The 19,219-nt window shown below is 45.0% G+C and overlaps 1 protein-coding gene across 1 annotated transcript in view; it reads right to left on the bottom strand.

The window, feature by feature from the left end:
* The window catches only part of LOC126248424 (microtubule-associated protein futsch-like), a 203,548-nt gene extending 194,169 nt beyond the window's left edge, over window positions 1-9,379 (bottom strand). Inside the window, exon 1 of the mRNA XM_049949392.1 lies at window positions 3,345-9,379. Coding sequence (XP_049805349.1) covers window positions 3,345-9,303 — 5,959 coding nt within the window. The 5' untranslated portion in view covers window positions 9,304-9,379. The remainder of the gene's footprint in view (window positions 1-3,344) is intronic.
* Between the last annotated feature and the right edge of the window lie 9,840 nt (window positions 9,380-19,219).

Below are 19,219 nucleotides of genomic sequence, written 5' to 3'. Positions count from 1 at the left end.
ATCCATTATCTCAGTTTTTTTATGACAGAGGTCAACTAACCCTCTGACCGAACACGCTGAGTTACCGTGCCGGCTTCCCGCGCGGCCAGCTAGATACATGTAATCGTTCCTGAGAAACAGGAGTCTTAACATTCGCACAGACAGGAATATGGGACAGCAAAGTGATCCTATAAGAGTTCCACTTTAGCGGTTGAGGTACGGAAGCAGAAAAAATACTGTAATATTAAAGGGTTACCTCCATCCTGTTCCTCTACATTCTGTAACATTTTTTATACCGTGTATGGGAGACAATGTGAAACAATAAGGAGAGCGCGTGATCGGGTTCAATTCATAGGAAAGCTTTGGAAAGATTTCTGGGAAAGAAACCGATTGTAAAAAAAAATTGCCTTAGCAAACACCTGAACACCTTCAGGTTGACACAGGAGATTGTTTAAATACAAAGGTGTTACTGTCATACAGTTAATCCATTTTTTAACCCTTAGCGAACATGAAAATACCAAACGGACTCCTACGAGTCGCAATGAAAAGCTCTGTATCATGAGCTGTTTAATAGGAGCTATTTAATATGTCTGGACTGCGTGAAGAAGTTTGCAGGAAAGTTTCTTTTGACCTTCATTTATTTTGAAAAGAATACTAGGCGTCTGAAAATGCAACAAAGGCCTGGTATCAAAGTCAGAAAAGCGGCATTTCGTATTTATGCATGCAAGTAGATGCTAACTACAAAGAGTCAAAATTTATATGTTCAAATAACTTTACGTTAATTGAGAACTATGACGCATTACCATATTCGTGGTAAGTTGAGAGTAAGACTACAATTGCTTATGGGGAATAATCGCATACAATAAGGAAGAAGCTAGCTGCTTCCTCTGGATCAAGCGTATATCTGTAAATTTACTTTCGAAGAGAATCTCTCGAGGGAAAGAAAGAACAAGTTTGGGAAATTGTTTTAAATGCGCGAAAGTATATAGAACATCACGCAAGGAAATAAAATGTAATGGTACGAAATAAAGTCTACCACTCCCATAACGAAGCATTAACAGCCCTGAGAGCACAAAGTAAGGTTTTTAGTGTTACATGACACAAGCCGTGGCAGTCCTATATTGTTATGTATTATGTTAGGTATCTTTAAGCTGTATTTTGTAGTAATACTAAACGTTGTCAACATTTAAAATAGACAGTGTGAACATGGATCACACACTTAGTTACACGTTTAAAAGCAAATAAAATCATTAACGAAAGATTGTGAATATAGGTTTAAGAATAAATTAAGAATATTTTGTAAACTGGATGTTATTATAAGTAACTTCGGGTAAAATGCAAAATTAATTCAGAACGAAAAGGAACTTTATTTGCCGCTTCTTATTCATCACTGTCGGAACTCGCAGTGCCCTTGTGTTCACGAGCTGCTGCCAATACCATCTCCTGAAAGTGCGCGAATGACTGTGAGACCGCAGCTATATATATGCTTCTTTCATGTATTTTCTAACTGCGAAACAACTGACGTCTCTTCTAACAGCTCAAACCTTACAGAGTACATGGCTATTGTAACAGCTATTCTAACAGTTCAAATCTTTCAGAGTACATGACTATTCCCACACCAGTGAATACTAGGCTCTGCAATGGACGAGCTGCTGTTGAGTCAACGATATCGGAATTTATCAGTGACAGGGGGCGCTGCAACATTGTGACTGAACCATGGAAGAATGGAATAAAGACGTTTTGTCGGGGTGATCGTATTATCTGTTTCAGCAAGTCAACAGTCGCATCAGGATCCGTATTTTCAGCACACTTGCACAGCTGTACCCATACAGAAAGTGGTGGTAACATGTCATCTGTGACATTCATCTGATGTTCTATTGAACTTATGTCTTGTTTCAGAAGTCAGTATGAATGCTGTGGACTACATTTATTTTTATTGCTTGCTGATATTTTGACCAGCAGAAATGACATTTACTAGTAGGGCTACTGTCCACACCACAGGAATAGACTCGTGATGAAGTGGTATGAATAAAGATCATATCATCAGATCGCAGTTGATGTTCGAACTGGCGTGTTTGCCGGATATCACCCGGTGGCTCCAAGGAATGATACAGAGCGCCAATGTGCAGAGATCAAAAATAAGTTCTAGGAAATGCGTAACAACCTCTGACATTTGTTCCCATTTAACTTTCGAGGGACTTTTATAATCCATGCCATGATGAAATCCTACTTTTTGTGTGTGCTAAGCATGGATTCACGTCTCATTAGCTAGATGACCATTCTCGATCATCACAGTAGGTCCTAACTGGGAGTGCTATTTTAACCGTAACTCCCTGTTGTTACGAAAAGATGGTGTCGTCATTATTCATGCAATCAGGCTACTTCTGAAACCTATATTTGAGGGAGAAGTAGGACACTAGCCCATATGAGGGTTACTGAGCACCAAAACGTGCGTAGAGGATCTACGCTAAATGTTGAGTTTACCGGCCACTGATTTCGGACTTCATCTGTAACGTGCAAGAGGAATACGTAGAACAAAGTATCTTCGTTTTACTGATGAGTGCTAGGTGGAAACGAAATACAATTTTTTTTTAAGGAAGTGATGAATGTATTTTGTTTCATACAACCAGTATTACAATATTTTAGCGTGAAGAACGTACTAATTCCAGATTCGACTGATGAGTCTTCACCAGTGAAGGTTAGGTTAGTGTTGTTTAACGTCCCGTCGACAACGAGGTCATTAGAGACGGAGCGCAAGCTCGGGTTAGGGAAGGATGGGGAAGGAAAATCGGCCGTGCCCTTTCAAAGGAACCATCCCGGCATTTGCCTGAAACGATTTAGGGAAATCACGGAAAACCTAAATCAGGATGGCTGGAGACGGGATTGAACCGTCGTCCTCCCGAATGCGAGTCCAGTGTGCTAACCACTGCGCCACCTCGCTCGGTTTCACCAGTGAAGAAAGAAGTTGTCCTAAGTGTAACAATAATAATAATAATAATAATAAGAGAGACAGAAAATTTTCCGTCCGCATTTATTAGAGGTTTATGTAACTGCGGTTGCTATTGTGACGCTGTGGTCCACGAGCTTTCAAATTTCGTCTCCTTTTTCCGCTTAGTTACCTAACAGAAACTTGTCTCATAGGTATGCTTCCTAACCCGAAAAAACAGTGTCTTATAAAATTACGCCTTTTAGCAAACGGAAATCCAAACGTTATGTAACTTACCTTATAATTTTTTAGTGTACAATATCGAGAAATGTCACTAAAATACATTACCCATGAAAGCATTAACGCATCGGGGCGTGCCCACATCCAACGCAGCTGTTTTCATTGGAATTTAGATGAGAAATGGCCTCTGTCGACATACCTGGTAGACTATCGAAGCCCGAATCATCAGATGAGGTGCTAGAGCGCGGCGTGGATGCCTCGTCTTCCTTGACGCTATGCGTCTCATCTTCGGAATCCGATGGGACGACAGTATCTGCTTCATTTTTCCGTCGGTCTTCGTCGTCAACGAGGAGCGCCTGTTGTTCTTCATCGGCCTGTTTAGATTCTTCTATTTTGTCACTTTCTGGTGTCGCACTTTTCTTTTCTGATGATTTTTGTCGCGGCTTTGAGGCAGCACTTTTTGGGGAAAGCTTAGACGCGTCCTCAGATGTGGCTGCCCCTAGCTTCTTCTTCTCCTCCTTATTTTCGTGTTCATCTGTGCTTTTAGGCTCTTTCTCCGATTGTTCCGGCTGAGTTATTATGTCTGGCGTCAAAACTTTATCCGGAGATGTTTCTACTGGCTTCTGCTGCTGCTGTTTGGTCGGTGAAGTAACAGTAGTCGTTTCCTTCGAAGACTCTTGATTTTCCTGCGCTGGCAGAGAGGGAACATTAAGAGCTACAGAACGTTGCTCCAGAGTGTCAGGCGGCGAAGAACTGTCAGAGAGCATCTTATCCTTCTGTACTTTCTTCTTCATGACAACCTTCTGTGCAGGTTTTGCACCGTCTTTTGGCACTTGATCTTTAGGAAGCTTCTGTGCTTCAATGTTGTCCACTTGTTTGGCAGTCTCCTTAGACGAAAGTTGCTCCTGACTTTCTCCTTTCGTCCCTTTTTCCAGATCTGGTTGCTCTTCCTGGTGTGGCGTTGCCGGTTTGATATCTTTCGCTTTCTGGACCTTCTTTGGCCTTGGCGGTAAACCGATAGTGACCTGCGTATAAATGTCTGTAGATCCTGGTACACTTTCGGTGCCTGGTCCTTTATCTGGCAGTGATTTTTCTGCCTCTGTTAACGATTGCATCGTATTACTGATTGTAGTAACATTTTGTTGCTTTTCAGTGTCCTTTGGTTCGTTAACTGAAATATCTTGTGTTTTTTCTGCTTCATTATCTTTCTGTTGTTCGTTATCCTTCACTTCTTTGCTGTTTTCATTCAGTTCTGTCTTCTTTGGCAGTTCATCTGCTTTATCAGCCAGTTTTTCCGGTGTTTTATCTTTTAATTTATGGAGTGCTACATTTTCTTTTGAGTCGAGTTTCTTGTCGGTTTTCACCAGGAACTTTTTGGCCGCCGCAGGAGGTTGTGCTTTTGCGTCCTCCAAACGTTCAGGGGTAATCTTTGACTTTTCTGCAGCTTTCTTTATCTTTAGCTTCACATTAGCGCTTTCATCCTTTTCCTTCTTTGCTAAAGTTTCAGATAGTCCTTCAGTTTTATTATTCAACGTTTCAGGAGACTTTCGTTCCAATTTACCACCTGTAGATGTCTCTTTCAAATCGACTTTAGTTTCATTTTTAGCAGGCGCCTTCTCAGCAGGTGTCTCAGCTTGAGGTGCCTTCGGTTGCTCGAGATTGTCAGGAACCTCTTTCTTACTCTTTTCTAACGACTTCTTTGGTTTCAGCCCTAACCTTACGCTTTCTTCAATTTCCTTCTTTCCGGAAGGTTCCTGTATTTTGTCCCTTTTATTATTAAACGTCTCAGAAGTCTTCTGTTGCAGCAAATCACTTTTATCTTTCATTGTTTCTGTTGCTGTCTGCTTCAGTTTCTCATCGGTTATAATCTCCCTCAAATCAGATTTAGGTTCAGCTTTAGACGGCACTTTCTTAGCTGCTGTGATCTTCGGTGGCTCCAAACTTCCGGGAACCACTTTAGAAACATCCTTTGTCTTTTCTGATGCCTTCTGTAGCTGCTGCCCTAGATAGATTACTTCGTCTACAGCTTTTATTCCCGATGCTTCACGCAGTTTACTGCTGTGATCGTTCAGTGCTTCCGAGACATCATCTTTACCATCGGGTATAGTTTCCATTTTAGCAGGCACTTTCTTGACACCTTTAGCCTTCTGCAGATATCCGGAAGCCTCATTATCAGTAGTGTTCTTCGCCTTTTCTAAGACTTCACTTACTTCCAGTTCTTTATTGCTACATTTGTCTTTTTTATGTGTATCGCCAATAACACCACTTGCTTTTCCCAGTTCCTTTAGTCGTCCCTTATCTTCGTTCGAACTTACTTCAGTTTTACTTTTGGCATCCGTTAGATCGTCGAGTTGCGGCCTCGTGTCCCTCAGATACTCAGGTGCATCTTTACCGAGGTTCGGACTTGCACTTCGCGGTTTCAGCACATCGGAAACTTTAGAAGCTGGACCTATATCTATCTGAGAAAGATCTGTGGTTTTAGAAGGTTTTATTACTTTCTTTAGCGGTTTTAGTTGCAATTTTGGAATCACCTTCGCTAGCGGCTCACCAGCTATTCCTGTCGAGACAGGAGACGTCGGTCGTAGTTTTTCTGTTCTTGCTGCAGCCCTTACGTCACCTTGCTCTCCAGAGCTCGCAGAAACTTCTTGTGTTCCGTGTTTTGAGTTGTCTTGGTCTCCTGGGGCCCCATCACTAGCAGTCAGAGAAACTTCAGTTTTGGTTGCGTCGCCAGTGGTACTTTTAGCGGCCGCAGGTGGTGTGGATGGAGGCACAGTTTCACCGTAATTCGCAGCAGATGTAACCCCATCTAGGAGTCTTCCGTCGCCAGCTTCTGATGAGCCTTTTTTGGATTTGCGAGGAATAATGGGTGGCTTTTCGGTAAACGATTTCTCTTTCTGCGGTAACGACTCTGGCACTGTAGTACCGGCATCGTCCGACGCAGATTTAGTGCGGTATCTTTGATTTTTCTTAGGAGGCACCAAGTTTGCCATACGTTTGTCCTGCAGCGGTGTTCTGGGAGGCTTGTCGATGATCCCAGCACTCGGTGGTGTCTTGAGCTTATCTGATTTATCGTCACTCTCATCACCACGTGGCAGAATTAATTTCGAGTCTGACTTGTGTTTCGAAATGAGTTTGAGGGGCGGCTTCCCTGGCAGTTTTAAACCTGTCTGCTTTTCGTCCCTCTGCTTGTCTAGTTTGCCAGTTAATACGTTCTTTGCACTCACATTCTGATTTTGATCGAGAGCACTGTCGTTGACACCTGGGTTAGGGGATGCTTCATCACTTTTCCATATTTCTTGTGTACTAGGCAACGCAACTTTAATTTCCGGTATTTGTTTGCCTCCAGAAGGACCTAGGGCTACACTGATACCGTGTTGCATAGTTTCTCCGCCATTCGGTTTCGGAGTAGCATCGCTTAAATTTTCTGAGACATTTTCCTGGGAAACGACAGCCGTTTGAGTTGGTGGATGTATATTATCTGTTACAGGAATTTTACTTGTCTTTTCTGGAGTGATATTTTCCGTTTTTTTCAGTGCTCGACCTTTCTTTTCATTGTTATCGTTGCTCTTCAACTTAATAAATTTTATTTTTTTCAGTTCCGTGGGAGAGAGAATGTCTGTCGCTTTTTCTGGTTGCTTTTCTGCTGTAAGTTTCCCTAGTGACGATGCAGTCTGCATGCCATTGCTAGGCATAACAGAGGTCTCGTTCTGTTTATGAACAGAATTCTTCCTCTGCAACTCTTCGTGACCTGCTTCCTTCCTTTTATTCGGTTCGGAATTCGTTCTAAATAACGTTCTCGGAGGAATATATGCCTCTTCCGCCCCTTTAATTAAGGCCCAAAAATTAATGCCTTCCCCCGACTCCTCTTTCTGTGTGTCATTGTCTTTATTCTCCTTGGGTGGATCAGTATTTGCAGTTGCTACGCTAGTAACCATCTCGGGCGTCTTTTGCTTACTCGCCACAACTGCTGGCGCCAGCTTGTCGCCAACAGAAGGCTCGTCTGTGCCCGGTTTAAGTGGCTTCACAACTTTCTTTGGGTCGTGTGCCACTTTTTTCTTCAATACATCTGGGGGCTTCTTCGGAACACTAGGGGGAATACTGGGAGTGTCTTTCGTAATATTTTTGTCAGTCTTATCTCTCGTTAATTCTTTTTCAGTCAGTTTTGTTTCGCGTTTTTCCGTTTGCATTTCTTTTTTGAGCGTAGGCCCGATGATGAGTTTCGTATTTTTATTATCGACGGTCGTACCACTGGCAGATTTTAGAGCTTCAGTTTCCTTAGTGTCGACGTTACATTCTTGGGCTTCCGTGGTTTTGCTACCAGCCGATAACGCTTTATATTTTTCCGAAGCCGTCATTGTGTTCAAATTTCTATCTGATTTTACCGTTTGAGCTAAATGTGTCTTTACATTAGCCAATTCATCATTAACCGTGTCTTTTGTATTCTTTAATCCATGTATGGCCATGGGAGCTGGTTCTCTAGGAACCGGAGACTGTAACTCAACTTTAACCACGTTTTTCGCCGCATTTTCATCACAAACTACTGATGTTGATTTCAAATTTCCGGATCTACCGTCACTGCTGTTCACGGCGACTGGTTCGGCGGGTGTTTTAGAAGATGGAGTCGTGCACTGAACATCCTTCCCTTCATTTATAAAAATCTCGCTATTATTGCCCGTCTGTTTTTCTTTAGCATTTTCACTTTGCAAAGTACTCTGAGACTGGTCTTCGTGTTTGATAAGGCGCCGGTTACTTATTCCAGCTTCATTTCCCGGTGGGGATTTCTGCTTCATGCCTTTAGAAACGGCATCTGTAGGGGAATGTGGAGGTTTTTTAAGTTTAGTTGATTTAAGTGAAACTTGCTCGAGAGGATCACGCGTATTTGTAGTTTCAGAACATTCAGCTGTAGGTTTAGAGTTCGTTTCTGGTATCGGAGTACCAGACGACGGTTGCTTCTTAACATCTGTATCAGATGTCTTTGTAGAAGAGGCCGACTCAGTTGAAGCACATTTTACTGTAATTTCGTCTTTCGGCCGCTTCTGATCCTTGGGCAGTGGAGACGCTGAATCTGACGGAATTGTTGTTAACGAGTTGTCTTCCTCATTAGGGACTTGGCGTAAATTCGGTACGATGGCGTTCAACGACGGTGAAGGTATTTGTTTTTTATCGAGAGCTGCATTACTCGTAAGAATATTATCACCAGCCGCACTTGAGGCTGTTGTTTTCTGTGCAGCACCAACAGTGGACGTCAAAGACGTTGTTTCGGGCTGCTTTACCTTCGGTGCCTTTTTCACGACCTTACCGACAACACCGGTCTTACGCCCCTCAGCAATAGAAGGGACTGCTCGGCTTTCGGTTTCGGAACTAGGAACGGGGGAAACGGCTGTCTTTTCTAATGTACGGGACTGCTGCAGAGCAGAATCCGCAGAGGGGGACGTCTGAGGCGATTCAGACGTAACAGGAACTTTATCCTTACACAGCACTCCATCACTGAGAACGGTAGCGCTACAAGTCTTTTCTTCACGAGCGGGCGCACCACTAGGAGCTGAAGAACACGCGACACTTACATTACTATCGCCACTACTAAGAGCAAGTCCGACGGCCGCCGACTTAGTATGTTCTTTCTGGAATGATTCGTTTTCATTAGGTATCGTTTTAGCGCCGTCTGCCACTTTCTTCTTCTTCACCACTTTGCCTTTCGACTTGACCTTTACCTTCGCCTCCTCGCGGGTGGCATCCGGCTTTTCCTCGCGCGGCTCAGCGCTCTCCGGATCTTCGACGATGACCTCGTACCGGAACTTCTTGGGCGACGCCGGCGACTGCTCGATGGAAATTTCGTCGACGACGAACTTGAGTGGTGGCGGCGTGCGAGCGGCTCCGGCCGCCGGGAGGTCTCCACCCTCTTCGACGACGGGTTCCAGACCGAGCCCCGGCAGGTCCACAACTGAACTCCTACGGGAGCCCGGCACCGACTCCGGGTCCAAGTCTATGGAGCTCCGACGCAGCTTTACCGTGTTGCGCCGCTTCAGGAGCGATCCTTTGCGTGGCGCGCCATCGTCGACTATTTCCTTCTTGCTGGACTTGCGCGACGAAGGCGCAGCAGAGGACGACGACGCAGACGACTTACGCTTGGTCGTCGTAGGCTTATCTCGCAACGTCATCTCCTCCTCGTACAGTAGCACGTCTAAGGCCGCCGCCTCGGAGATTTTGGCGATGGCGGCATCGTCAGGTAACGGCGGCAACGGCGGCGGCGGCGGCGGTGGTGGCAAAGGCGGCGGCGGCGTCGCCGCCGCCTCAACCGGCTCCGTCTTGGGCTGCGCTTGCGCGGGCGGCTTCTCGCGGATGAGGAACTTCTCGACGAGGCGCTCACCCGGGGTCTTCTTGCGCACCTCCTTGGGGCGCGCGGTATGGATGCGCACGATGGAGCGGTCGCGCCGGATCTCTCGCGGGGCGCCCGTGCGCCGCACCGGTGGGGTCACCACATCGATGTCGGCGGTGTCGATGAAGATGGGCCGCGGCGCGATGAAGCGCCTGGGGCACGGAATGCGCAGCGGCGAGTAGCGGCGCAGCACCGGAGTGTAGCGCACGGGCCGCGACACGCCCCACCCGCCCGGCAGGTACAGCCCCACATCCGAGTACGACGGCAACATCGCGCCGCGACCTCAACAGCTCGCGAGTCTGCAGCGCATTGGGCGCCGAGAAGCAGGGGGCGAACAACGTCCGGTCGTCTCCAGCAATCGCTGGCCGCTAGCTGTCACCGAGTTTCGTTCACCAGCTTAACTGCGTCTCTACCTGACGAGTCCACACACTCGTAGTGTACACACTATTATTCTACGCACACGCCATCGTAGCGCTATTTCGAACACAGTCGACAGCAGGTCACTCACACTACGTCACGCCATGTTTTAACGTCCCCAATGTCCGGAATCACTGGCTGCTTGCCGCCGCTGAACGGGCAGCGTATTGCGACGGACTTCTCTCCCCGAACGGTAGGACTCACGGTCGGCAACGCGCGGAAGTTCGGACAGCGGCGCGAGAGCCGCTAGGCGGTCGGCCGGCGGCGCGCGGGTCGGTCGCGTAGAAAGCACTGGCTGCTGCCGCGGGGACCTGGCGGCGCGCGCCCTGCGCCTCCCGCCACGCCGCGCGGCTAAATATACTGCTGCGCAGACCTGCCCAATTACAAAAGACGCCCTCTTATTAACCGCGGCCGCTCACGAGGCGCCACTCGCGACAGTCACACGGCCACGGGCACGGATTTTGCACGGACACGGCAGAAAGCCCGCTCCACAAATATAGAAGCTGCTCCGCTGATAGCGACAGCCAGCTGCTGCCAAACACGCCCACCTTCCTGCTGTTGCACCTTCCGCACGCTACGAGTTTCATCGACCTAACACATCGGTCATCCCCAAAGGAAGAACCTTCCCCTCTAATGGTAAAGCATAGACTCAGGAGCGATTTGTGCACGTAGCGTATGCTACGGGCACCGCGCAGTCAGGGGCCCCACACCACACTGCTAGTGATTGGAACAATCGAAAGAAAACAATTGCCTCATTCGGTTGTTGGAGAACAATCGATTCGGTTGAATTACTCATACACATTTTTACTTGCAACTAGTCTAAGGGAGCAACCAAATGAAAACAATCGCTCCAATCGGTTGTAGTTATACGTACGATTGGCAGTGTTGCTCACTCTCCAAATCAAAATAAGCTAAATGTGTCTACAAATAAAAGCTAGCAAAAGGCTAAAATAAAACAAGGTCTATTATTCCGATTTTTTTCAATAATTATACTGTGTAACAGACCATTTTGAATTTAAATTTACTTTCTTAATTTGGAATGTGCTGGACGTTACAGTAATGCAAAGAATTAACTGTGAACGTATGAACATTACTTGAATTTTCGAAACCTCGATATTTTGAAGCAAAAATGTATTTAAATAAATATCTTCGAATCAGTTTCTTTCGCACAACTCCCTTTTTCTCAAAATAAGAATACAAATAATGTTTCTGTAAATTACCTACAGGACAAAGTTCGAAATATCTGCACTGTAACATTAGATTACATCTTACACTTAGTAAACTACTGCACTAAACAGAAGCTCCCTGTTCCTTTTATCAGTTGAGTCGCTGGCACACTGTTTACTGCAACTGTGAGGTGTACGACTTGTGATTCATCTCGCATAAATGAAAGTCTTCTTTGCTTAGATCAGCTTCCTTCATTATTGTGAAGTTATGATACTTTGCTGATGTCAGCTGCAACTACGTTTCCCGTAACACTCTCAACCGTTTATATTTCGCAGTTATTTTTCTAGTCTTGTGTATGTGTATGCTGACAAATCTGGTACTCACAGTAACAGAGCTACAGTTTGTTGCGCTTTTTATTTCAGTCTAATAATACACTTTCATGGGATATTAAAGCGTGTTTTGAAGTATCACTTCAATGAAAATAATTTTCCTTTAATTAGTGTGGGTTTTAATGTTTAAATGCTTCCATATAGTCTAGGAAAAAAATGTCAGAAAAAGAGCTAACGTTGTGAAAAAAGTCATACTTCCGGACTCCGGTTAAATCACTCATTTGCCAACTCAGTAGTCTTAAAAGCAGCCAGAGTTAGCTCTAAAAAGCTGACTTGGCATCACTGGTGACTTGAATATTCACTCGTTCAGTTCAGTGAATCATTATTGTTGACTGCGTTCTGTTATCGCCTGTCGTCACAGTTACTGTCGTTCCTTTGCTTGATTTTTTTGCCAATAAGTAGCTTTTAGTTCAATTTTTCGTCCATGCTCATGATCAGACATTTACTTAATAGTGAACTCTGTTTCGATTAAAATGCCAAAATATTGACTGTTGTGGTAATGGAAGAAATCATTTGACTGAGTAAAAGTGATCTTCAAAATACATTCATTGCGTTATACAGTATCCGAAAGGATGATTCATATTCTGCAACTATATTAAAGAAATTCGGATAAAATTAATGAATGATGAAAAATATTTTTGATGAAAATATACTTCTGACGACTGACCGCATATGTTTAACAAGCAAGTGATTAAGTCATTAAACGATTAAAAAGTATATCTTATATGCTTTCTGCTCATGTCACCTCAGCATTTACCGAGAGAGAATTGTCGGTAATGGGTGCAAACCAACATGGAGAGAGAGAGAGAGAGAGAGAGAGAGAGAGAGAGAGAGAGAGAGAGATTTACGATAAATTTAAATAAAAAATTAATAATCCACTTATTTAAAAATAAATTTAGTATCTACCATCGGTTATAATCTTTTAAAACTAACCAAATACAGTATTCATATTTAATCCCAGAGGCACGATAAATTAATATTTAAGTAAATAAATTCGCCAGTTTCGATAATATTTCATTTTTAGGTTCAAAATGGTTCAAATGGCTCCGAGCACTATGGGACTTAACTTCTGAGATCATCAGTCGCCTAGAACTTAGAACTACTTAAACCTAACTAACCTAAGGACACCACACACATCCATGTCCGAGGCAGGATTCCAACCTGTGACCGTAGCGGTCACGCGGTTCCAGACTGAAGCGCTTAGAACCGCTCGGCCACACCGGCCGGCTTGCAACAATGACTTATTAAAGTGATGATTCGGTAGTGTTCACACATGTCACCACATGTTTTCTTTGAAATTGGGCTTATTACATTCTTCTGCGTCATGTATGTTGCACATCGAGTGGAAATATTTTGTCATGGCTCTCTCTCCCCAGGATCTCAATCATTCTGAAGGAATGTCATGTATTCTAGAGCCTTGTTTCCTCTTAGAATTTTCATTGATCGGCCAAATTCTTCTCGCAGTATTATGTCTCCCTTGTCATCTTCATCTACCTTCTTCTCCCTTTCTACAATATCCCCTTAATGTTCACTCTCCTGGCAGAGCCCCTCTATAAACTGATAAAACAAAACATTCTGACAACTTCCCACCGCGACGTCGGATGCTCCCTGGTGGCGTTGCGCCCACTTTACGTTTTAACGGATGTATGTAAACGGAGCAGACACGGACGGCGGATCACCCTAGCGAAGACATGCGCTGCAAATGGGGAAATCCATTGAAATAAGCTTCTTTGAAACAGGGCAGATTATTATTACGCAGAGCCCGTGAACGAGTAACTCTGAAACGGCGGAGCTGGTTGAATGTATATGTGCTACTGTCGTGAGCATCTACGGAAAGAGGTAGGAGGACAGTAAAACTACCACTAGGTTAGACGTCCACGACACTTCACAAAACGTGGGGTTTGGAGGCTTGTCTGATCTGTAAAGTAGGATAGATGGTGATCTCTGGTGAAGGAGTACAATGCTGGTGCACGCGTAAGTGTTTCGGAGCACACCGTTCATCATACGTTGTTGAACCTGGAAGTCCGCAGCAGACCAACCCTACGTGTTCACATTTTGCCACAACGACATCGGCAATTACGATTGTAGTGGCCAAGGGACCATTTGGATTCGACTGTAGATCAATGGAAAATCGTCTGCTCTTCACATGAATCACTAAATCACTGGTCGTCTCCACAAACGCCGTCGTCAAGGTGAACGGCGGCTCGGAACGTTCAGTGCTCTACGGACGCAGGCTGGTGGCAGCGGAATTGTGCTACGGGAGACATTCTCCTATGCTTGGTGTGACCTGCGGTAGTAATCGAAGACACGGTGACAGCTGCGAACCATTTGCATCCTTTCATGCTTGACGTCTTCCCCGACGGCGATGTCATCTTCTAGCAGTACAGTCGTCAGTGTCTCGGAACCATAACTGTGCTAAAATGGTTTGAGGAGTATAGTGAACTCATGTTGATGTCTCGGTGACCAAATTCGCCCGATGTAAATCCTATGGAACCCGTCTGGTGGCTATCAGGCGCCAACACCACCTACACAAATCAGCAGCCCGTTATTTAAGCTAATTACGCGTCCTGTGCGTAGGCACCTAATGCCACGAACCTCCAAAAACCTACCAACAAACTGTCGGATTTCAGATATGCACTATCAGTGACGTATGTCACTCCAAAGACAGACAACAATGCAATTAAGCAGGTGGTCATAATGTTTTGGCTCAACGTCGTACAATTTCTCCACCTTTCAGCTTTCCCTTCTTTGCTTAATACTGGCTTGCCATTTAATCTCTTGATACTCATATGGTGCTACTCTTTTTCCCAAAAGTGTCTGTAATTTTCCTGTAGGTGGTACCTACCTTTCCTCTACTTATGCATACTTCAACAGCCTTGTATTTATCCTCTTGTCATTCCTTTGCCTTTTCGCCTATTTGATCCTTTGCTAGTTTCACTATTTTTAATGAATAACTCATTAAACTGAGGAGTCTATGATATTTGCAGTTTCTTGCGTTGGTCGTCTTCGGTAATGTAATAAAAGTGAACGATAAGTACTGTTTGAGGATAACAGCCTGTCACATAAATTAGTATTTTATGAGGGGCTGTATCAAATCTTTCGTCTATAAATTTTAGTATGTATAATGGGATTTCGTCTAGCCTCACTATTTTCTTAATGAGAAGTTGAACAACTGCTTTGCTTTTTTTTAGTTTGGTATGTCATTTTCTATGCCCTCTTTAGTGACTGAAGGACAAGCTAAACAGTTGGCATTTCCAGTTATGCACAGAGGCTTGTCACAGATAAACATTTTTCGCAACTTCAGGCCTTCTTTGCTGGTAAAAACTCCACTGCCTCCACTACTCCACTAAGTCGACTATATTTCCACTACTCTATCAGATGGCTATGACGCATTAGGTCAAGCAGGAGCTGCTGAAGGAACGCGCAATTTCCACGACGAATCAAACATTTATGACGCGAGACCACCCAGCATCTGTCGCTGATCGAAGCATTTTTGCCCCGTTTTCAAGCCTCTGTGTCTTTCGGTGAGCAACTCCCTGGTACCTGGCAGCATCGTTTCCAGATTTTAAACGCGAAATGCAAATGGTCACCGAAACACCGACTGAACGCTATAGTTCCCTTCACCTGTGGCAACAATGGTGCGCTGCCATACAAACGTAACAATCGTCTTGTGCAGTTGGTTGTGGGAGACGCAGAACAACACACGCCAAGTGCACTTTGCCACCGATCTGCATTGGCTCAACGATCTATTTAAACTGCTGAAATTCTTTTTCTTTTTTTTTTTCATTTTGCGCCACCTGCATATGTGTAGGTTTTGAGTCAAGGGACGTACGAAATGAAAAATGTATCTTATTAACCTAAATGATAAGATTACCGTAAAAGAAAAACAAAACAATAACGTTAATAAATGTAGTATGTTCGAAGTAGATCTTTACACATATGCAAAATCAACTGTCACGTCCCTTTCCGTGCATTGCAGCATGCCTGGCTACACCTTCGCCGAATTTTAGCAAGGTGATCCAGACACTGCTACTGAAGCCTGTCTCACACTCTTACGGCAACACCCCTGGCCTTCATACAGTGTGTGAGGATCTGCTTCTATCAGCTGTCACGAGGGTGTCAGCTTGTTCTCCTCACTGGGATATTTCTGTCAAAGCGAGCAGAAGGTGTCCTTTGGGGAACCATACTTTTCGTATGAGTGCAATAACTTCAGTTCTAGAGTCTCCAGTAGTTTGCTTTCTAATCTACCTTTGTAGCATACCCCCACCTCATTCATACAGGATACTATCCCAAAACATTACTCACCCACCTCTCTGGTGAACCCACGAGACTATATGCCTGAGACATGCATTTACACCTGGATATCTCCACGCTCTCCACATTCTTCTACGACGCTCATGAAGCATCAGACAAATCTTGCACTCAGAAAACCTGGAGCTATTGGTCTACTATCACTCAAGTGTTCTCTTTGTTATTGGAAGTTTATGCACTAACTGTCATGTAACCTATTTTATAATATAATATGCACATCTCAATGGTCAACACAGTCGATTCTTTAATGCTGCATGAAAACCGCAGACAGTACTCACCACTGCACTGCTAATTACTACATCTTTTCCTTTTATTATGGTGCGGGTGAATTATTATTTTCCGCAGCGTTGGGGGCCTTTTTTAGTTGGCTCACGGCAGGGAAGTTAATTTAGAAGGAGCAGAGTGGCATAAGCTTCATGATGCTGAGAGGCACCACCGAGCAGGTATAAAACACAGAAATAGCAGTACCCCCTGTCCAGAAAGCAGACATGTAGGAAAGTGGCCTCTGTTCCGTTAAAAACTGTATTGTGTGAGACGGTAAAAGAAATCGTCTTAGGCGATATAGGATCTGAAAGCCAGGTGAAAAACTCAGAGCTATGGGACTGGCAGTTGGTCGTGGCTGCGCCATGCCGGAATGTTCGTTTAAATCTAAGAGGGTCTGCGCTAACGCGCTGCTTCCCGAGCGGGAAGGTGTGCCAGTCCCCGGCACGAATCCGCCCGGCGGATTAGAGTCGAGGTCCTGTGTGCCGGCCAGCTTATGGATAGTTTTTAAGGCGGTTTTCCATCTACCTCGGCGAATTCGGGCTGGTTCCCCTTCTTCCGCCTCCGTTAACTATGTCGGCGATTGCTGCGCAAACGCTTTCTCCAAGTACATGTACACCATCATTACTTTACCACGCAAACTTTTGGCGTCTGGTGTGAGACGTTCCCGTGAGGGGGGGGGGGGGGGGGGGAGGGGGTTCCACTGGGGGCAGAACTGCACAGTAACCCTGGGTTCGATGTGGAGAGGCGGTGAGCTGGGTGGACTGCTCTGGCCTTTTGTGGGGTTGTGAACCACTGAGGGCTACAGCGGGACGAAAAGCCTCTCCGTCGTTTCTAGGTCCCCGGTTTAATACACAATACACAATAAAAGAGGGTCTGTGACAGGTTCACAGTAATTATTTTAGTAGAACACATGTTTTCCCAAGTGCCTCTACATGCAATGTTTTTGGTTGGTCAGGGTTGAAAATCTGTCATGTAGTGAGAGAGATTCTCTGCATTCCTTCCCACATCACACCCTTATCGCCAACCATGACAAAATCCGCGAGAAGAGGAATTTATTAAATATGTTTATAAAATTGTTATTGGTCAGAACCCTCAAAGTCTGCTGCTATTGACTGGCGATATCCATATGCTGACAGAGCATATTTCAGGGAGTTAAAGCCATCCGTACTTGCTGCCAGAAGGTCAGAGAGTACGTCTGCTTCAGGGACGCTGAAGAATATACTCGTGGGAGAGAGAGATGTTTGAGTATAGTGCAGAGATCGAGCTGAACTCAAAAGTTCTAGGCGCTCCAGCAGCCATCTTCCATACACGTACCATGGTAAGCATGAACAGCATGAACCAGTCGATGCACTCACTGAGGTGACAGGGATGGAAAACTAGATAAATTGAATCAGGGTTTAACTGCGTAGTTTTAATATTCGCAGCCAACTAGTTGCACCCATCTTGCATTTTGGCGAATCTTCTGGTGTTCAGTCTTCCTTTCCTCGGGATCTGTCGTCGAACAACTAATCACTTACTCAGTCACTGTCCATATCTGTTATATACACTCATCAGCCAGAATATTAAAACCACCGATCTACTATCAATGTAAGCCTGTCCAGGCAGTAGTAAAGTAACCTGGTGAGGAATGACTTCTAATCACACACACGCTCAGTGCATGTAGTGTCAATGAGCGTGCTGTCCCTGTGTAGAATGGGGAAGGTGAACGATCTGAGGTTGACCAAGGGCAGATTGTGATGGCGGCCCAGAGGCTCGCCACGAACAATTTGGTAACTGCACAACTTGTCGGGTGTTCGAGGAGTGCTGCGGTGAGTGTCTTCAACACGTGACGCCAAACATCGTGGGGATGGGCGGCCACACCTCATTACAGATGTCGGGTGTAGTAGAACGGGCAGACTAGTAAAAAAAGAACAGACGGTGAAATGAGGTGGAACTAACATCAGACTATAATGCTGGGCAGAGTACAAGTGTGTCTGAACATACAGTGCACCGAACATCGCTAACGATGGACTTTCGCAGCCTATGACTAATGCATGTGCCAATGTTAACACCACGACATCGGCAACTACGACTGAAATGGCACATGACCATCGGCACTGGACGTTGGCGAAGTGGCAGGACTTTGCACGGTCTGATGAGTTCCGATACTTTCTTCGTCATGCCCATGGGAGGACGCGAATCCTTCGTCTTAAAGGGGAACAAGTTACTTGTACTGCGGGACGGAGACAAGCTGGCAATGGTTCCATTTTGCTTTAGGGAATAATCACGTGGTGATCCATGGGTCCAGTGGAGGTCGTATAAGGCACCATGATGGCCAAGCAGTATCGTACACTGGTTGCAGACTACGTAAAACCCTTTATGACGATCATGTTTCCTGACGGCAGTGGCATTCTTCATCGAGATAATGCGACATGTCACAAGGCCAGTAGTGTGATGGAGTGGTTCCAGGAACACAGTGGCGAATTACAATTGAAGTGCTGGCCCCCCAACTCGGTAGATCTGAACTCGATCGAACACATCTGATTGCTTGTGATTGAACGTGGCGTCAGAGCTCATCGCCCCCTCCCTAGAATTTACGGGAATTAGATGACCTGTGTGTGCAGATGTGCCAACTCCTCCAGCGACCTACCAAGGCCTCACTGCTTCCCTGCTACGATGCATCGTTGCTGTTATCCGTGCCAAAGGCGGACATACCGTCTATTAGGAAGGTCGTCATAATGTTCTAATTGATTAGTGTAGTTACAGATTATACCTTTGTTCACTCGCCGCTATAGTCTACAATTATATCTTTTGTCGCTTTATTAAATGTTTATATGGCTTATCCACGGGGTAAATCATTTTATTTGATATCTTATGGAAATAAACGAAACTGTTATAGCGCACGTTAGTTTCCTTTTCTAGTTAGATGTGACCCTGCATTAACATGTCAATTTCAGATATGGTATTCATACTTTGATGCGTAATTGGGTCACCCCTATTAATTCCAGTTTGACAAGACGCTGTGCATTGCTTGATACTGTTTCCCTTAAATTTCCGTTATTTTACTGGTAGACGCCCTTCCCTGTTGATAAACGGAGTTGCACTTGTAGCGTCTTAGGGTATGCCAACAGCTCAACCGAAATTTCACATCTTGGCCACCTTCTTCTCCTG

The sequence above is a fragment of the Schistocerca nitens genome, chromosome 3 (genome assembly GCF_023898315.1).
Source record: "Schistocerca nitens isolate TAMUIC-IGC-003100 chromosome 3, iqSchNite1.1, whole genome shotgun sequence".
Classification (NCBI taxonomy): Eukaryota; Metazoa; Arthropoda; class Insecta; order Orthoptera; family Acrididae; genus Schistocerca; species Schistocerca nitens.
This window is presented reverse-complemented; position numbering and strand designations above follow the sequence as displayed.